The sequence below is a fragment of the Mastigoproctus giganteus genome, chromosome 3 (genome assembly GCF_048544385.1).
Source record: "Mastigoproctus giganteus isolate SK-2022 chromosome 3, ASM4854438v1, whole genome shotgun sequence".
NCBI lineage: Eukaryota > Metazoa > Arthropoda > Arachnida > Uropygi > Thelyphonidae > Mastigoproctus > Mastigoproctus giganteus.
This window is the reverse complement of record NC_143577.1, coordinates 111,541,941-111,563,609: the sequence shown is the minus strand read 5'-3', so window position 1 is coordinate 111,563,609 and position 21,669 is coordinate 111,541,941. Positions and strand designations below refer to the sequence as shown.

At 36.6% G+C, this 21,669-nt stretch overlaps 1 protein-coding gene across 1 annotated transcript in view; it reads right to left on the bottom strand.

The window, feature by feature from the left end:
* Positions 1 to 21,669, bottom strand: part of LOC150088225 (uncharacterized) — a 691,583-nt gene that overhangs the window by 422,269 nt on the left and 247,645 nt on the right. The window contains exon 7 of the mRNA XM_090369395.1: positions 17,935 to 18,037. Within this exon, the coding sequence (XP_090225521.1) occupies positions 17,935 to 18,037 (103 nt within the window). The remainder of the gene's footprint in view (positions 1 to 17,934; positions 18,038 to 21,669) is intronic.

Genomic DNA, 21,669 nt, shown 5'->3' with positions numbered 1-21,669 from the left:
GCTTGTTATTGGCCCATTTCAGTACCCAATATTCAGCGGTATACACTAGTTTAAGGTTTGTGAGTGCGGCTGGGGTCCATATTTCTGCACCATAGAGAATGGCGGGGGTATAATGTAGATATGATGAATCTTTTGACAATGAGGGGGATGTCGAACGTGTAGCAGCTGCTGCTTTGAGATCCACCTAAGGCGACAAAATTTGGTATTAATTTTGTCGATCTGGTTGACAAATGACATCTTTTGGTTAAATAGAAGGCCAAAGTCTGTGTGCGAGAGCAAGCTTGGTATTGGTACCCCTCCTAGTGAAACGTTGAATAGTGTTGGCACAGATTTTAGGGAAAATATAACCTGAGCAGCACACTTCTGTCGGTGAATTTGATGCTTGCAAGGTACAATTCAAGATTCCTAAGGTGCGAACTGATCCTGTTGCTGTGGTGAGCTGAGCAGGGTTGTCGATATGGTTAACATGCGTCAGCAGTTGGAGGTCATCATCATTGCATAAGAGGTCATTCATGGAGGCAGTGCTGTTCACTGCCTCCATGAAGACAGTGATCAGCACAATAATAGCCGTGTTCAGACCACGAGATAGGATATCCCCCTGTGGAACTCCAGCAGTAACGTCACAGGACAGAGTGTGTTGTTCCTGATGGAGAATAAGTGTTGACAGAGCAGAGATTCCAGAAAGCATAACATATCACCTCGAATGTGAAATTTTTCTTTAAGTAGGAAGAGCAGGCAGGGATTGACACAGCATCAAAGGCTGCACTTACGTCGAGATATGTAGTTGCAAGTTCGGCTCTTTACTCGAATGCTGAGACGATGCGTTCAATGGTAGCTGCCAAGTTGGTATGTGATGATTTTCCTTAGATGGCGTAGTGGATGTCAGGTGGTTTCATCTGGAGGATTTGGTAAACAATTGTGGATAGTAAGGCTTTTTCTAGAGTTTTTAACAGACTGGAGGCAACGGAGATGGGTCTAAACTGGCTGATGCGTGTGGCAAATTGGTTTTTTAGGGATGGGGTGCACTCTGTACTTATTCCATTATGGTGGGAAGTAATGATCAGTGCGGCATCTGTTGTAGGTCTACAGAAGGGGGTCTATGATGAAAGAGCTCAAACATTTGATCATAAATTGTAGAATTCCATCCTCCCCAGCGGTGGCTGTTGTGGGAAGGGAATTGATGACCTGTATGAGTTGCCGCTTCGTGATTTGGGTTGTCGCTAGGACATCTGAAGGGTGTTCATAGTCATGCTGGAGAGTTGGATCGGGCTGTTGTTTTTTTGAGAACCTGGCGAAATAACTAGAGTATGGAGAGAGATCTGTGCACAATTGATTTCTCAGATTGGATCCTTGAAAAATATTAAGTCTTGGTTAGACAGGGATACAGTCAAGGAGAACGCCCAGTTAAGGGTGGTGTAGCTCGTATTCATTTTATTCTAGGGTATCGCAGAAAATAGACAGAATATTTAAACAAAACTGTGGGGACAACTACCGGACTGAGAGTTACAGGCTACATTTCCCCTAATCAAATATCTCACTCCAGAAATATTCGGTAGCGGCGCCATTTATTAAAATTAACTATGGATAACGTAACGCCAGCTACATCGGCAAAGCAAAAAAAAAAAAAAAAAGAAACTTTAGGACCGACCGGGAAAGCACACAGAGGGTATACGCAATGTAGATTTCAGTTCGACTTTAACCAATCATATGTATACGGCACAGATGCCATTTCTTGGCGGGGACGGCTACACATAATAAACAATAATAATAATAAAAAACCAGCATGAGGCCTTTGCCCTTAAACACTTTATAGTCTATATAATAATAAAAAAGAAATAATAAAATAATAATATCTGGCAAAGAGGATTCATATATAGACTTCATCTAGCAACCAATATTGGATATGAGGGTGACCAGTAATGCCGACACTGGTAAAAGTCATTGCATACTCAATGCAAGAATCATTTGATAAATATATATATTAACAACTTCATCCCATACATGCCTCCAGGGCCGAGGCCCATATGCATTCATTTGATAAATTGAGGCAAGTGAATTCATCCGATCCTTGATCGATGCAGGGTTTTCGGCGCATTAGCAATTTAGGCCATATTGCGCCGTATACATTATATAGCCGTAAATTGCGTGTATTCTGTGGCGATTTGCTGTTTGGTGGACGAAAAACCAGATTTTGCGGGAGAAAAAACCATGCTACCCTCACATGAGGGAAGCATGATTCGTCTAACCATTAGTAACGTTAATGAGATTATCATTAGATTTGGGAATTATTCCCTTGCAATGAAATGCCAATGTCTCCATAACGGAGAAGCTAAAAATGTGATGGGCAATTATAGACGAGTGGGCTTGACTTCTACGGCGGTTGGCAAGATTATGGAATGGTGTTACAAGGTACAGTACAAGACCATCTCGACAAGGATGACATTCTAATGGGCCTCAGCATGGTTTCGTGAAGAGGAGATTGCCTGACAAATCTAGTATTACTATGACGTGGTTATGAAGCAGTTAGATGTAAGAAACAACTCTGACATTATATATCTGGTTTCTAGTAGGGTTTTTCATAGTTTCTCATGATAGTTATTGTATAAATTATAGCAGGTCGGAATAATAGGAAAGATCTATATCTGGTTTAGTTGAATGAGAGGAGACAGATGGTGGTTATATATGAGTTGAGTACTCTTCAGAGTGTGCCATAGTAGCAAAGCCGGCTCCCCCCTCAGGGATCAATGCTCGGACTATTCTTGTTTCTTATCTTTCTAAATAATATTGACAAGGAAATACAGGGGAAGCATCAGATTTTGCAGATGACAAAGGTCAAGAGGATGATTAATATTTGGTTCTGGATATTCTGCTTCAAAGAATGTGGACCGACGCAAGTATGGCCTTAAATGCCAGCTAAAGTTTAATGCTACCAAATGCAAAGCACTTCACTTGAGGAACTTAGGAGTGGTTTTTAGACTAGAATATAGGGGAAGAGGAATTAAAGCATATTCGAGATTAGGAAGACATGAGATTACGATACAGAGTCAAAGTTCAATATGCAATGTAAACAGGCGGCAAAATGACATATGGTTTTGTTCTCTATCGGAATTTTCCAAGTAGAGAAAGCAACACGCTCGCTCGCTCTCTCTCTCTCTAGGAAGATGGCTTAGATGTGACGTGCGGAGCTTTGACAAACAACACTTTTGGGGGCATTTGATTGAAGGATATAAAGCCCTCAGGGAAGGATCAGTAAAATGTATGAGGGAGGAATATTCTCGCTGATAAGTGAGACAAGAACGAGGGGGCATAACTGCAAAATCTAAAACCCTGCCGAAACAGAGGCAACAAAGTGTTAATTTTTACCTTGCAACAGGTTTCGGAAATTATGACAAATGGGCCTGATGTACTGGGGTCCACGGTTAAAAAGAATACAATGATATAAATCAGTAAAACGTATTTAATAGATAACACAATAAAAACTTTCGAGACAGTTGCGTCTCTTTATCAACTAATTTGACTAATTAGTTGATAAAGAGACGCAACTGTCTCGAAAGCTTCTATTGTATTTTATTGTGTTATCTATTAAATACGTTTTACTGGTTTATATCATTGTATTCTTTTAGGTTTCAGAAACAAAGTTGCTTCTAGTTGACTCATGTTGCTAAATCTTTCTGTTGCTAGTTGCCGAAGGTTCCCTCTTGTTGCGTGTTTCCGCCTTGAGAGGTAGACTTCAAAGGAAATAGCAACAAGCGGCAACATGTGGGAAATATCACGGGATGTTTCTCTAGTGTGGACCATCACCACTAGTTCTGCCTTGTTTACTGTTGTCTTTTAATTATTTTATGGTATTTTCTTGCCACTTTTTCAGTGATTGCCAAGGCAGTAACTAAGGGTTATTATTATGGAATTCTTAAAAAATGTTTTATCATATGATATCAAACATTTTGTGGGAAGTCAGTCGGGATACACATGACTATCCCACACAAAATCATTCATGGTTACGAACACCCATTACTTCACCGTCCTCAGAGATGAGTGGATCACAAATCTATACTTCCCAATAGCACTCAACTATACGAACGCCAATACCTTCACCGTCTCAGGAAACGAGAGGATCACAGAACTATTCTGCGAAACAGCATTAATCGACAGGAATGTCGATACTTTCACCGTTCCAGGAAACGAGTGGACTACGAAGCTACGACTGTATTGGCTCCTCTTCTGGTGCAGCGACAACAGGTAAGTAGAATGTGGCAAAAAACACCAAGGATTCCGACTGTGGTGGTGGCATAATCCTTCGAGCTTCTTTCAATTCACAGTTCTACTAAAATGTTTATATATATATATATATATATATATATAATTTTTTTTTTTACATTTCTTTAATTTACTGTTTCTGAATAGTATACCAATAAACATATTATACATTAATTACTTAAATATTATTATACTTATAATACTAATATTTAATAATTTATTATTGAACTTTACATTAAATTGAATAAAATATTTAAACATCATTGATTAATTTATTTTACATATCTTTACTTCCTGTTCATATATTTCAGCGGGAGCATCACATACTTCCGGTATTATAAAAGAAATATCTTGTTTTGATATTAAATAGGTGCATCATGGAATGGTAGGAATCTCCTATAGCTAAGAACCTTAATATGACAGCAAGAGCTCTTTAGCACATATAGCATGTCTCTAGTTCGTATCTTGCTTTGAGATAATTGGCCCAATTTTGTTTAGCAATGTTTCCAAATCGGAGCTTGACATTCTGAGGAAGTTTCCATCCTTACTGATTTTCTAACGTTATCTCATTTGATGTGTTTAGAGTAAACAATTTCAATGGTCCAATTACGGTGAGATCTAAACTAGAGAAACTTAAATCTAAGAAATTCATATTTCTGGTGGGGAGTCAGCATTGCTGTTGTAATCCCTATTTTAAGAAACAAATTCTAGATAGGTGACTAAGTTCATATTATTTTTACAGCATATACTCGCGCTATTATAATTAATTAAATTGATGGTAAATTGCGATCTCCGATAACATCAGTTTTTGCGGTAATAAACGTATAATGAGATATTATAATGGCATGAGATTTTACCATTTTTCAAGCAGCATAAACCACGTATATAGTGCAAAAGTAATTTGAATTTTTAAATCAGTTCCTTCTGTATCTTTACATTTAATGCAGAGCCTGCAGCGTAGGATTAAGACCACTCCACTTCCACAACCAACTTGCTATTCCATCGTGTCTTATGATTCTATAGTTTTGAAGAACTATTTCATTGTCAAAAATATCTTTGTTACGATTCTGTAACAACCAGAATTTCTTAGTTCTGTTTGAAAGCTGTAATTTAAATTTTGAAACAGAACATTACCGTAATGAGACAATTTTAGTAATAAAATTCTAATTATTTGTTATCTGCAGTGTTCGTGTCGGTGGTCTTGGGCATACTCAAATTAAAATCAGAATGGAACGAAGAGTTAGTTAACTGTAACGCAGAAACAAAAGCACAATGTTTCATATTAGAGAAGAATTTGAAATGCAAGTGTCAAGTATCAATCATTTGGTAACCTAGAGACTTTCATACTTAATTTTAAAAAAAAATCACCGTGGAGTATACATTTCTCCAGAACTAAAGCATTTTCGGAAACACACAACACGTTAATAGTCATGATAAAGGAGAAGGGTACAAATATAGCTAATCATATGAGGTGATTTGTGTGGATGCTTAAATAGACAGCTGAAGATGGCATTTCGCTGTGTTTCACGATTTCAGAGTTTGTTTTCGTTTCAGAAAATTTTGCGCTTTTGTTTTAAATTTTAAACAAAACATGAAAGATTTTTTCTCATTCTGTTAGAGCATTTCGGAATCCACGTTTCGGATTTTTTAAAGAAATTGCAGCTTCGCTTACGTGAGGGAAAATCATTCCATTCTCTCTTTCTGCTGAATATTTCGATTATCCTGCACGATTTCCTTTCTTGTCGTTGTGCATTATGAATTAACACTTCCGTTCAGTGTTTATTTGATCATGTAAGAGAATAAATCTGTCGCCACAATGAGGAAGTGGAAGGCATCATCATTACAGATAAAAATCGAATCCAGGTGCATCTCGGAAGGAGAAAACATTCATTTTTGTTTTCCTGCACGTTTTCCTTTATTCATTGCTACTGTTAAATGCTCAGAAAACCCAAAGGCGAATTAAATGTGCTTTTAAATTTATTCACGCTTGTCACGTTTATGTTGAACCATTACGGCTGGCATTCCTGAATAATTATTTTTATGAAAATTTAAAACTTCCCTAACCACCTTTTATTTTATGATAATGTTTCCGTCATGTTAAACTTTACTTTGCAATCGCTAACAACTAGATTTTGAGATCAACGAACTGCATAGTATAAAATGGCGTATTAATGCCTTCAGGGATATGGCTACATTTAGGGGCGTTGGCCATTACGTAACTTCCTACTTTCTGTCATCTGTTTGTTTATTACGAAACAAAGTACACAGCATTCCTCTTCTGGCTATTGTTTCTAGGTGGGATGTACTAGAAGCAATGACTACAGCTTAAGGATTCCCTGTGGAAATATCATTAATCATAATGCAGTATAAAATTCTGTTATATTGCATATGCGAGTACCGTTATTTGACATAACATATCTATCTAGGGTATAAGCAACAGCTGAAGGTTGCTAACAGAAAGCGTGCACGACAATAATATACGATAAACCAAACCCTTTTTGGACTTAAGCCCTGGTGTCTGGGGGGGAGGGAGGGAATCAGAAAGCTGTCCTGTTGTGGTTTTTGGTTTTTATTTACACCTGTAGCAGTAGACTAAATGTTCTATGCTATACTACGGTATAACAGAAAACACAAGACTGCGTGTAGAAACACGTGAGATATTTATTCTGAACCAAGGCGTTACACGAATTTATTTGAAAGAGAGGGCATTATTGTAAACGTCAAGTGTTAATAATAATAATCCCCCTCCATGTAAATTAGCGAAGTCTTGTATTTTCTTTCATAACATTTAACTTTACTCAACTATCGTACCAGGCTACTATGACAGTTTATTCCAAAGATTTATAAAATTCTGTCCGAATCCAGCCTTATTCGCTCCCGAAGGTTTTATATTTGAGTCCCCTGGTTCTCGTTTCTCCTGTCAATGAGAACGTTCATGTCTGCAAGAAGACCGTGCGCCGTTTTTCTTTCTTCTTTGAATCCCCTTTAAAAGCTTCCCCCCCCCCTTTTTTTTTTTTTTAGTTTTGGTCTCCAGATTTAAATACAATCTCGCAAATGCGGTTTCTCCATCATCATATACAGAGAGGTAACGACATCCCTCTTTCTACTTGCAAAGGTCCTATAAATCACAGTCAGAATAATATGAACTTTATTTTGGGTGCAAATTAAGTGATCAGGGCAGGATATGTGCTGCACTAATTGCGCTTCGTGTCTGAGAAGCTGATTTAAAAATAAAAGTCAAGCACCACTAACATTCGCAGTTCTCATGTGAAGGGAGCCAACCAATCATGTCAACGACTGCTATTTTTGCATAACTCAAATTGGAAGACGAAAAGGGCAGAAAAAAATTTAGTATTCGACTATTCCGTCAGCCATAATGACAACTACTGTTTCTGTTCCACGTTAAACCTGGCTATTACAAGAGGAAAATACAGATAATCCAAATTACACAGACCGTAAGAAGCTCTGAATCAGAATACCAACTCACAGGACCAAACAAGATAATTCAAAATTAATTAAATATTGCTGGATATGATTTAAATATATCTAAAGTGACACTTCTGTATTTTGTAAACGACGAAAAGTGCTTTCTTCATATTTATTATGGAAGATTCCTTGCTATTTTAATTATTTCGATGGACTGCTTGACACCCTTGAAAGAGAACATAAACCAGAAGAATGGGGGCTTCATCGACTGTACGAAATTAAGTCTAAAATCTATGCTGCTCCACAATGGAAGCATCCAACTAACTATATCAATTAGTCATGCTACTTATTTGAGAGAATACTATGAGAACATGGAACTTCTCTTAAGAAACATACAGTATGATTAACACACAAGTGGCAGACCTATGAGGATTTCAGATATCAGGAGATCTTATAATCTGGCTATACAAAATATTGTTGCCTTCTGTGTGAGTTCATTAGTTGATTTAACATACCCTGTTCGACAAAATTAACAGAAAAAAATGGATTTTCATGCATATTTTATTATCAACGGTGATGCCGAAAGCGATTATTTGATATAATAGGCAACCTGGCATGCAAATTCCGAGTATTCAATAGAACTCAATCTACTATGTTACAGAATACCCACTCACATATTATGCAAATTATTCATTCCTATAAAAACAAGATATGGACTGCCAGAGGTTTGTATCCCATTAAATCCCAAAATGTAAGAAAAAAAATTACAAAACCTAAAGTGTAAGAAAAAAGTTAAAAAATTTAGATGCAAGAAAAAAGTATAAAATAGAAAATGTAAGAAAAAACTATGCAGAACCTCAGGGGCCTCATGGTTATCCAAGCTAACACTATGCTGTACCTTTTTCTAGCTGGTATGGTGACACTGGCCATTAGGATAACCCCGAGGCCAGTGTAGGACAGAGCTGCAAAAAGCACACTCCACCATAGGGATCTCTTTCCCTATGTTCTTTTATTCCTACCACCTGGGGTGGTTGAATCTCCCTCCTCTAAACCCGTTCCCCACCCTGGGTGGCTCCTACCACCCACTTTCAACTCCCAGCCTCTGGACCAGGATGGGTGTCCTGTACCAGGGTTCCCTTAGTGTATTTCCTTTCAAATCAGGCGAGTGCCTCAACTACTCTGTTCTCTACCCCTTTTATCCCACCCTCTTCCTATCTCCTTTCCAATAATTTTTTCCTCTCCTTGGATACCTAGGCTACCCCAGGGTTCAACCCCATCAGAGCTTTCTTCTCTCTTAATGTGTCCTGGCTCGCCTCCCCAGAGCGGTGACGGAAACCGGGGGTGTTAATGGCTCTCCACAGTTCCCAAGGCTAAAGGGCCAGAGGAACAACACAACCCACACTAATACTTCACAAAACACACAACCTGGCCTTATGCAGAGCATTGTATTCTACACAGAGTAAAAATGCGGAGTTGAGGGAGACCCTCGGTAAAAAATATTATGTCACTATCGCATTAACCCCAAACTGCCGCAGAGCTCGTCGAAACTGGTGCCATGAACATGTGACTTGGAGCCCTGACAAATGGGATACAGTTCTGTTCTCTGATGAGTCCCGTGTTAGTCTGCAAACAGATTCTAGATGTTTATTTCATCTGAAGAAAATGAGGAATGCGGAACCATCCCTCCAACATCAGAGATAGGGACAATTACGGTGGAGGGGTGTTCTCGTGTGGAGCGGAATAATGATCAACAGCCGCGCCCCTCTTCACGTTTTTGATAGGGCTACCGTAACTGTGCAGAGATACTGAGAACAGATCCTCGAACCTTATGTGTGACTTTTCAGGGGTGTGGTTGGCCCAGATTTTCCTTTCATGCACGACAATGCCACTGCACATAGAGCTCAAGCGGTGGAGGAATATCTTTAAACCGAAGATGTCCAACAACTGTCATGGCTAGCACCATCATAGAATAAATCCGGTTCAACATGTGTGGGATGCCATTGGGCGTCGTGTTACACGCGGACAGCTAATTCTTCAGTTACTTGGTGAGCTAAGGTCTCTGATGGCGGAAGAATGGAATTTGTTGCCACAGAATCTTATAAACACCTTTAAATCGAGGATAGTTCACCGCTGTCAGCCCTGTATAGCTGTTGGAGGGGATCATACGCCGTATTGATGTCATGTGACCATATTTTCGAGCATCTTGTATAGACTTCCTTCTGTAATATGACTTTTTTGGTAATTCTTATTACAACCCCTATAAGTGTCCCTTATACCTATCCGAAGTTTTTCACTGTCTCCACATTTCATTGTTATTCTGTCGTGCACCACCATACCAAATTTTGTCCCGTTTCATCGCAAGCTACACGAATCAAAGATATATTTTTCAGTTCCCAGATCTGAGAATCACTGAATCTTTTCGAACTGGAAGACTGGAAATATTAAAGAAAGTTTGTAAACATGTTTGGGCAAAAATAGAGCAGACAGATATAAAATCTTTCGAAATTTATTAGAAACATTATTAGAAAATCTCAGTTGCAATGCGTCTTTAAAAATATGCTTTCTCTGTTCCCATGTGAGCTTTTTCCCAGATTATCCTGGACACAATGATGAACAGGTGAATGTTTTTATCAAGATATTGCTAACATGGAAAAATGTTACTATGGCAGGTGAAAATCTAGAGATGTTTCTGATAATTACAAAGCAAAAACAAAAAAAATATTTAATTGTATTTTTATGCTGAGTTACAAATAATTCCTTTACAACTGACCTCAATATTTGGATTCAGCTCATCACAGTTCGTAGGATGTATCTTGAAATGGGAGGGAAAAAATTAAAAGTTGCAAATTTGTTATCCAATGTAATCTAACAAATACAATATACAATTATTGTATATTAAACCTCAATCGTAGGAAGGAATGTTTTTATATTTACATTTATTTTTAGACAGTCCTAGCCAACTTTAACCATCCTCATCGTCTATCACTCAATGAGCTACCATCTAGATCAGTCACTAATTTAACACAAAAGTCACCATCCAGGATCAGTCAGTACGTCAGCAATGAACCAGATTGGCAAAATATTAATTGATTTATCATTATGATGAAAACCTGTACATTGGTGGCTTAGCCATTTTTTTTTTTTTTTTCTGAGAGATCTGGGTTCAAATCCGTCGAAGGCCGGAATAATTCTTAAATGACGTTTCAACAGGAACCGCAACCAATTTCAGGAAGAAAAAGAATTCTTTTGCGAACTATTATGGAATTTTCATTCCCTACAACGTGCAAATCGATCTGTGAACACACATTTCTGCAGACATATATAACACAAAACACAGCTCAAAAGGCAACGCAAAAGAATAGTATAATGGCCCAATGAAAATAATAGCTGCTTCATGCAGTTCTGTTTCCAGAATGCTATTTTTCTTCTACTGACAAAGCACACCTAAAAGGGACCTATTGGTATAGCCCCGAGGAATGTAGCATTGTTGCAAGGGTTCCCGAAACAATACCGTTTAATAATTTCATTTTCATCGATGGCAGTGTGTTAACATGTGATTCGCTCCACCAGTTACGCTTCAGCTGCACTGCTTTACAAGAAACTGACACTGAGGAGCAGTGATCAATAATAATTTTTACCGAAGCTTTTTCTTCACTGATTGTTAAGCAGGAAACTGCCTTCCAACGATGTTTTTGTAATGAGACTGGTCAATAATTTCCAAGAAGTCCCGAATTTGTTCGCCTGAGTGAAATTTTGAAGTAACTCTGTGTCAACTTTTAGTTTAGTAATGATGCAGGATTTCTCTTTTCTTTTTTCGATTGACAATGGTTCTTGGACAGGAAGCATCTGCTAATAATTCGTGAATATTGGTCCTCAAAAGATAATAGGGCTGCAAAAAGCATCATTTATTCATAGCATTTCCATCAAATATATCCGGACGGTGTCGATTACTTTACTTACAGATGATGAACCTTGTTATGCAGATCATAAGTCGCTAAACATTAGACTCTGTACTTGAGCATTCGACCGTGAAGAACAGCGCGTTAATGTTACTTGTTACATTACGAGGATCTGAATACAGTACTTAAACTGAAGGGGTTTCTAGTTTAGCTTGGTTTAGTGTGTACGTATTATTTGGTTAAATATTAGACTCCTTTACCACAATTTTTTTAGCCAAGAGATATGGGCTACTTGCCATCACTATTAGCGGTAATTCACATGTCTTCCCAACTCCGCGTTTAGCTTTTAAATACAGAAATGGTTTTAAATAAACCCCACCGCACGACCCTCAAAATGGCCAGTCACAGTGTCACTTGCAGAACTAGCTAACTAATTCATTTTCAAACATTAGCTTTTTTTTTTTTTTTTTTTTTTTTATCAATCAAGGTTCCTCCCTTCAAAATATCAACTGAGCAGTTTCTCTTTCTCTCTCATGACAGGATACAGATAATTGGCTACATGGGACCAGTGCCAGGGGGCTAATATCAGCCGACAACTAGACAGCCTACTTGTCACAGGACAGCAGATGACCATCTCACCGAGCCTGTTTGACAAGTTCTTCAAACTTATTCAAACAAGAGGGATCCCTGGAGGTCCCTACAGGGATGGGTTCAGTGACAATATTACAAGACTGGCATTGCTAACATATATATCGCAACTACACAAATTTCAGATCTCGATTCTGACAACTTCGTACAGCGCATCTAAATGGCATGGTTTTCTTGGTGTGTTTGTTTACCACACACAAACTGCGATCTTTACAAGGAGGCAGGTGATCGTGCCCATAATAGGAAAAAAAAAAAAAAATGACCTATACTTATGACAAGCAGTCAGTTTCTGTCATTCACCTTTATAAACTCGAGTAACGCTTCTCAGATTATTCGTATACATATGAGAAAATTATCTTCAATGATATGAAAATCATGCAAAGCAATGGTTTCATTTTTAAAGGAAATCCTTAATATTAAAATATATGTTTAATGTTAAAAAGAAATCGTTAAGTAAATCTCATATGCTATATTAACACTTGTATAATACAAATTTTATTTTGAGAGAAATATAACATAAATTAAGAGATTTAATTTGTAGAATATAATGATTAAAAAGATATTTTGTTTATTTCTTTATTCGGATGGGTTAAAATGAAGCTTCCAGGTTTTTGAAAGAGGAATATTCGAAGCGCTCAGCGGACTCTTGCAGACAGAGGCGTAACTGAGATTTTTGACACGTACGGCCAAATACGAGATCTCGTATTTAAAACGCGCCTTTTATTTTCATTAATTCTTATTAAATTAATTTAAATGATTCAATTATTATATAATGAAAACTACAATTTAATGTTTTAATTAATGAATGAATTAATTAAAGTATTAATTATTATATTGGTTTATGGTACGAAGCAGAAGAAGCCAATCTTTTCTGCATTGGCAAAAAAAAAAAATAAATAAATAAAAATAAATAAAGCTGGCCTTCAAATTTTTCCAAGCCATCGGCATCAACTACCAATGGAGACTACTTATTTTCGTTATTAAAAACTCGCTGTCTAAAGCACGCCTGGCCATCCCGCGGGCCACATGCGAGATGGCCACGTTATTTTTATACTACTGACTACGTCAGTGGGAAATCATTCACTAACTGCACCAGACACAACAAATTTCTGTAAAGTGGCGGAAAAGTAATCGAATTTAAGAATTTTTTACACAAAAAATTGCGAGTACCTTCGGATCCACATACGTTTGTGAAACTTTCTTTTCAAAAATGAAATTTATTAAAAGTAAATCTCGAGCTTCAATAGCAAATCAATTAAGATGTCAACTACCAATATTGATATTGAGGTAAATTAAAAAAAAAAAAAGATTGATAGCAAATATCGCATTGATGTAGATATATAATAAAAATGAATGAATAAAATAAATTTTTATGGCATTTGATTTTTTTTTATTTTTAAAAGATCGTTTTATTTTATGTGCGGCCCGCGGAAAATTTGTAGTTCGTCAAGGTGGCCCGCAGAACGATTTGGGTTGGCGAGGCCTGGTCTCAAACAAAACTTTCTGCAGTTCACTCTATACATCTTCCTTATTTTGAATGAATGGTTCAAGTGGGATTAATACGTATTCCGTCTTCATTCATTTTACAATCCCTTATTGGAGCTTAATAAACTTCGGCGATATCCCCTCTAAGGTATCTAGTTACCAAGTTCTATAACACAGATATTCGAAAAACCACATGGTATGGCGTCCTTCTTTAATAATCTCATTGGATGTGTCCCCAATTGTTGAATTTTTCAGGAAGCTCGTGAGCGTACAGCCTCCATACCGGGATGTAGTGTTCCAAGTACGATCTTACAGTTTCCTTATGCAGTGGAATTATAATCTTCTTATGTCTACAAGCAATTGCATTTCATAAATTCTCGACAGGATACGGTAGGTTGTCCTTACCACCTATCTGAATTGCATAGAGAACGCCGCATCTGTTTGTGTGATAATTCCAACTCCCTTTCTTCCTCTGTCATTTAATTCATTCACTCCAAATGTGCTAGTTATTTCAGGATTGTTATTTCTCCGAGTGTTCAATAAGTTTAATAAGCAAATAAGTTTTAGCTATGTTTTTAGTGCTTTTCAGCATTAAAAACATAGCTAAAACTTATTTGGCCATCCCTGAAGCCTATCTAAGTCGTTGCGCAGCAGTGCTGCTCATTATTATCCATTCCCAATTTTTCATGATCTGTAAATTTTAAACAATGAGCAACTGCGTCATTGCAGCTCGGTAAATCCTGCTTTTCCCCTCAGTACTTTTCTTAACGAGCCGATATCGATAACAATCATCTAGTTTATTTAAAAATTTTGCCCACCATGATAAGTTTCTCAACCAAAACTCCAATGGGGCAGATTGAAATTTCCCATAACACGGCACTCATACTTGCTTACAGACCCTCGTGGGTAGCACAGTTGGTAGGGTCATTGGGTGGAAAAGACCGGAGTTCGAGTCCCGTCGATGATGGGAGGAAATTTTATGAGCTTTTTTCACAACTTGGCTGAGTTAATCAGTCTCAGGAGAGGGTGGCATGGCATGAATTTTTTTTCCCTGGAAAATCGAATTTTTCGTCCAGCAAACGGAAAATCGACCTCAGACCACATGCAATTTACAGACAATATACGCGGAGCAATATGGCTTTAGTAGCTGATGCTCCTACTGTTGACAGCCTATTTTATCAGCGATAGCACGCGTAGAAAGCCCTTCCTGGGACAGAGCAACAGCTACTTTTTTTTTTCTTGGTGTCAACTGAAAATATGGATGTTCAGTTGACAATCCATATGTGTAAGCATGACTCTATAAGCATGGAGTCATGCTTACACCTCCGCAAAACAGGATACTAATGAGCGTGTATACCCTTCCAACGCCGTATTTATAGAAACAGGAAATCAAACAGATGTTACTTTTTTTAAGATGATGCAGTTTTTTTGTCTGCCACTGTAAATCTGAAAATATATTTGCATTTTAAGTAATTTTATAAGTATTTTCGGAACATTAATTTCTGGTACGAATAGAGGAAATTTCAGTGAATAAGGCAGGTCAGCAAAATTCATTAAGTACAAAAGGAAAAATAAATACGGAAGAAATTTTAATATCAGTGTGGTTTATCAAGAAGTACTCTGTAATAAAATGTGATAATTGTCTAATAAAAGACTAAGTAAATTTTCAGCTTCTAAAAATTCAACTAATAATAAGACAATCGGTTCTCAATCTAAGCGAGGAGAACCCTTCCCATCCAGACGAAACCAGAAAGATGGGCAAAGAGGACGCTCCATGGCAGACACTACAACGACCCTCATCACGATCATATTGTAAGATGTAAAATCTTACAAGTAAATTGTATATAAAGATAATAGATCGTCTTTCCAAACTGGGAAATTTAATAAGAAAGGATACGTTAGGAATAGTTATATTGTAAAATAAAATATAACAAATCAAATAAATTTAACAAAGTGGATAGTTAAAAATATGGGGAGATTAAATTAAGGAGGGGCTAATCGAAGGGAAGGGAGAGTCATAGGAATTACTGCACGAAATTTCTACCTACAGATGGATAAACACTCAGCTATAAGTACCGTAAACAAATCTGAAGGCCTAAAACGGGTAGCAGAGCCATCAGTAAGTAGCAGTCAATAAGGGTCACTGGAGAGAACAATAGAAAGTTGAGCCGAAGTAGTCGGAACATCCCTTGAATCTGGAATTCTCCTGTGAAGTCTAAGTCAGATGTGTAAGTGGGGGTATAAGAAAAAAGAGGTCTATATAAATAATAGGGAACAAAATAAAGAATATTTAATATTATCATTAAATAAAAACAAACAACAACAAAATAAAAAGTAAAGACCAAATTTTTCTCCCCCACAATATAGATAAAATGGCTTCCAATGCCCTGCTGAAGAGAGAGAGAAAGAGAGAGAGACTCTTCACGAGCCCGAAGGATTCATGTTCGCCATTCAAGACCAAGAAATCAACACCACGAACTGTAGAAAATGCATTGCCAAGGAGTCCAGAGTGAGAGAGAGGACACGTATCGACGATGCCATTTAGCCTCAGAAACGATCCAACACATCGTTGCAGGATGATCACCCAGAAGGAGTATACTCGTAAACACGACCGGGTAGACATAAGCTAGCGAGGAAATGCCATTTGATCAAAGAAAGTGTACCATATTACAAGTACCCAGGCCATACGAGAGACCCAAACCGACAAGCTGTACTGGGACCGCGCCATTATAACGAAGACAATCCCACACAACAGACCGGACATAACCCTTGTCGACAAGAAGGAAAAGGCTACCTATCTGATTGACATAGCGGTGCCCAACACTGGCAATCTCCAGAAAACCCAAGAGGAAAAGATCAGGGGAAATACACAGACCTAAGACAGGAGATCAAAGAGTGGCATATGCAATAAGTAACAATATCCCTATCATCGTTTCAACCACGGGTATAGTGCCAAAGACTTTACACAAGAGCCTAGTATCAATAGGTCTCCGGGAACACCTACAAGGAACTCCAGAAAGTCGCAATCCTGAACACCTGTAGGATAATCAGATAGTTCCTCAACCAACAGCACCAGCGAACATGACAACTACCCTATGTACTTGGTATCATTACCCGTCACGGGGTGGAATCCCCATCAGGGAAAAATAATATAATAATTATTATTATTTTATCATATTAGTCCATTTATAGTATTCACGATTTTTTTGAGTTTGAATCTCACTGATTTAAAGGCCACATCGTAATTTAAGCGCTCTGTGTGTGTATTTTAATTAATATTAATGATTTACCCTTGATTTTCAGATAATGTGGAGTTTTCCTACCTACTTACGTAGATGTCTTGACGACCTCAGAATACAGAAACGAAATTGCACTTTGTATGATTGCGTCTACTTTGATCTATCCTTCAGGAGCAAAGCAAATGGATTTATTCTAATAATTCTGAACTAAATCATGATAAGTGTAAGGTTATAACTTACCTGTACTGGCACATAAAAAAAAAAAAACATAATTTAAAATACAAACTGAATAGCCTTTCGGTTTCTATAACCACCACAGAATTGACGTTTAAAATTCTATTTACGTCAAAAAACTATTAATTTTTGTATTTTAAAAATTTGTAAGACTGGAGCGAGGAAATTGGGACTAATATCAAAAAATATTTTTACGAGATTTTAAAAATGCCAGCTTTACGCTACAGATTTATAAAATTATAATTCTTCCTTCATTTTGAATATAGAAAAAATATTTGGAATTCTTAAGATATCGGCAATTACTGCAAAATAGCAAATCTTATTTTTAATTTCTTAAATTTTATTTAATAAGCATGAAAAACAAGAAATTCTCATCCATTGATTCCAGGTATAGAAAACTTAAGGATTTTACTTTAATTTTATTTTAATCAGAAAGCATTTTCTATTTTAAGAAAGAAACCCTTCAGTCATTAAGATTTTCATTTGCAATTCTTGTTTATTTAAAAATAATCAGTTAAAATTTTTCGTTTTATATCGATAAGAATAACAGCTAATTGATCGCGATGATATTTCTAAAAACATCTGATATATCTTCTTATCGGATCAATTTGTAAAATTTAAATTAAAATAATTAAAAGAAAAAAACAAGATTGTGCAATTTTTAAAAAATATTCGGCTTGAGTTGTGTCATACGAAGCACTTCTAAAGAAGTTAAATTACTTTATACGCTATGTGCTGCCACCTACCGGCAAGTGAAGGAGACCATGCAGCGAATATTTAGCAGCTCCTTGTCGTATTTGGCACAAAGAGGTAAAGTCTTCGTCAGAGCTTTGTTTTTCGTGAAGGAGACTATAAAGAAAAACATAAAAATGAATAATAGCTTTATTTCATATATGAAATATTGAAAAATAATCGCACGTTGTAAATATCCTAGTTATTTTGCATTTGTCTCGTATTAATAATATTATTAATATTAACTCGTTAATAGAGAATGCTAATTAATGAAATCGAGAGTGATTGATAACTCGTGTATTAAGATCAATTCAGAAAAAGGTTGTCAGATGGGGAAGAAAGAGATAAACTGCTTTTTTGGAACTTCGTGTAAAAGAATGGTGTGCTATTAATCAACATTCAATTCAATTCTTCACGCTGTGCCGCATGAAGAATTGCATGATGCATTAACTGACACAACAGTAAAGCAAAAAAGTCAGCCTAAATTAATAACAAGAAATTATTATCGAAAAAATATTTAATCTTACATTGTATTTCTTTATATGTAATCTTTCAACTATTTTCTCGTATATTCTGTGGAAAGCATTACGTGGAAATTAATAATTAAATTTCAAAAGGCGAAAAACAGCTTCCACGTATATTTGCAAATTAAATGGTTTACTGACTATTTACTGAGAGATGGAAAAGCATGTTCAATTAACTAAATAAAATTACAATTTTAAAATTACGGATACCAGGTAGTACTTTGATATTTCATATATTCTGGGATTCCATCTTCAAGACAAGTTTCAGTCTCTTAATTAAGAATGAACGGTCATTTTTGATTTGACAAAATTTCAATTCTATTCAATTCTTTGATTTTTCAATTCTAAATTTCACCACAATCTTTGAATTAAGTGTAACAAAAGAGTGTGTAGTATCTGCATTGGAAATCCTTCCTAATGCTTATCAGACAAACACAGAACTTCATTGATAAGCTCTGCAAAAAGTATCCTTATGAGTAATGATACTATAATAAATCGTGTTCATAAAATTCCGATTTTATGTTTAGAAAATTGTTGCTTAAAATTGAAAAATTGTGTATTTTTGTCTCTGGCATTTCATGAATTTATTGATGTTTCCTCCGTATCGCAACTCATGTGTTTTGTGTATTTTGTACAACACGATGGTAATTGCGAAGAATTCTTGAGTGTATTACTTCTTATTGGTCAAACAACTGGGAAGGATATATGCGAAACAATGATGCAGTTTTTCACATTGCACAGTCGATCTCAATAAACTTGTATCCATTGTTACTGATGAGGAACCAACCATGGTAGGAAAAAACAAAGGACTTACTGCTTATATTAGTAAAGACGAAAGAATACCTAATTTTGTCCATTATCACTATTTAATTCATATCGTAGCTTATGTTCTCAAATGAAAAATCAAAATGAAATGATGAACTGTCGAAGTTAAATCAACTATTTAACCTCAAGGCCCGCTAAATAAACGACCCATAAAGTTATTTTTTGAAGATTTGCAAGTACCCTATTCTGATCTTATTATCCATAGGTGGCTTAGTCTTGGGAAAGCACTTTCAGAATCTGAGAGGATTTTGAAGAGGTAAAGGCTTTCTGATACATAACAAAAAGGATAATCTTTTTCCTAAAATTTTTATTTCTGACTTCAAGATAGCATTTTCAATCATGGCGGATCTTTTCAGCCATTTGAATAACTTAAATCAGAGGTTGCAAGATAAAAAACAAGTCCACTCTTGTCTTATATGAGGAAATAATGGGATTCCAGAAAAAACTTCTAAAACCAGGTTTCCAAAGAAAATTCGCATACTTTTCCTGAACTTAAAAAAATGCTTGGCTTAAACTGCTGTCAGCAAATGCCCATCACTCTTTGTAAAATCACTGAAAAACCTCATTAACCAGTTCGAAGAAATGTTCGAATATTAAAAGAACTCCTACCTAAATTTCAATTAATGATGCACCCACTAAATTTTGAGATTAGTGATCTCACACAAATTTTCATTCAAGATGAAATAGCAGCTGTTCTTGTTGAAATAAAGTACCTATTTCAACAAGAACATACTGCATTTCAAAATTCTGGGATTCTACTGACGGTCAGAAAAAGTTCCCTTGCTTCAAAGTACTTGTTATGTTCTCAACAACATATCAAATAATATATCAACCAATGTCAAAGCGCATTTTCACTGATGTCAAATATTACAACAAGGACAAATAAATTTCAACGACTTGGCGTTTATCTTCAAAGTCGATGAAGATGTGCACAATCTCACGACTACTTTAAAAATCCTAATTTTTCTTCGGTCGTAGTGATGACGGATGCTTCCAGTGCATGCAGCTTCACTTTTCTCGTTTCCACCCCCTCATCAGATTAAAATGCCTGCACTAAGTCTCATAAACAGTCTATGCGTTCCGAGAAGTGTATATCAGCTATGATCTAGGCACACCCATGACTGATATACAGCTCCCTGGATGCATTATCAGCTATCGTACACAGAGCCGCATTTTTTTCTGTAACAACTGTCAGCTTATTGTTACAGAAGATAGTGATTTTCACGATAGGGATTTGCCCATTAGTACCCTCATGAGCGCGACACATTTGTCGACATATACCTTTTAAATAACGCCAGAGAATTGCTGCTAGATAGACGCAGACGCCTTCTAACAAACTAAGTGTACAGTACTGCCTTACAGATCGCAGTTTGAACACTGTTCTGAGCATAAGAAACCGAGTAAAACTATTGTTTAAGTTTGAATACACCCGTCACTGTGAACGCCATGTTTCTCTGCTGCTGCGCATCACTCCCAGCGCTGGACAGCAAATCTTTACTATTTTAAGTAGAAGCATTATTTCCAATTCCTAAATTTATATCATGGCAGCGCGTAATTTAAATTTAGACGACCGAAATCTCCTTTTCATTTCTCTTAGACTGGTAATGTAAACTACAGAGATAAATATCGCGCTTTAATACAATGGAATGGTCAAAAATGAAATATTACAATTTATCTACTATAAAAACAAATAAAAAAAAATAAACAATGTTTATTGCACAGGTAACGTGTGTACAGTATTGCTCATCACGGCAGCAATGCCAAGGGCTATAAAAGTTGAATAATATAGGACAGTATTAGGGACTTACATACAATATTTATGGACAAAGGCATAACGAATTACATAGTGAAAAATAACAATCATTAAACATAGGAACACCCGGAATTTATTGATAGAGAAAACTTATCGCTGTCATTAGGCTTCATGTTTTAAGGTTGCATCAATCAATTTAGCTGCATCTATTTAATAGATTTTCAGATGAAGGGGTGAGCAACTACGAGCCACACCTGTGCTGATCACCATCAGTGTTCTGTAGTCTAGTTAGTATTTGGTTGAGCATAAATCGGTCAGATAAGGCATGCCGGTTGGAGGTAGCGATCAGTGCAGGCGTGGTCGCAGCTGGGGATGGGGAATCCCCAAGCAGCATTCGCAGAGGTTACGCTTGGTGATAAAGTCTAGTCATCATTTTTGCTGTGAAGATGAGATTTTTTTTTCTTCGACCAAGAATGGTAGTCTTCTTAGTTTTAGTGCATTTGCCATTTGAGTTGTTCTACTGCCATTGGGAATTCCGGGCTTATATAAGTCCATTTAGTTAACATCAGTTGAGGAAGCCTTTGTGGTGCTAAATATATACAAGACAGAATATACGATGTTACTATTCGGGATCATGGACGTCAATC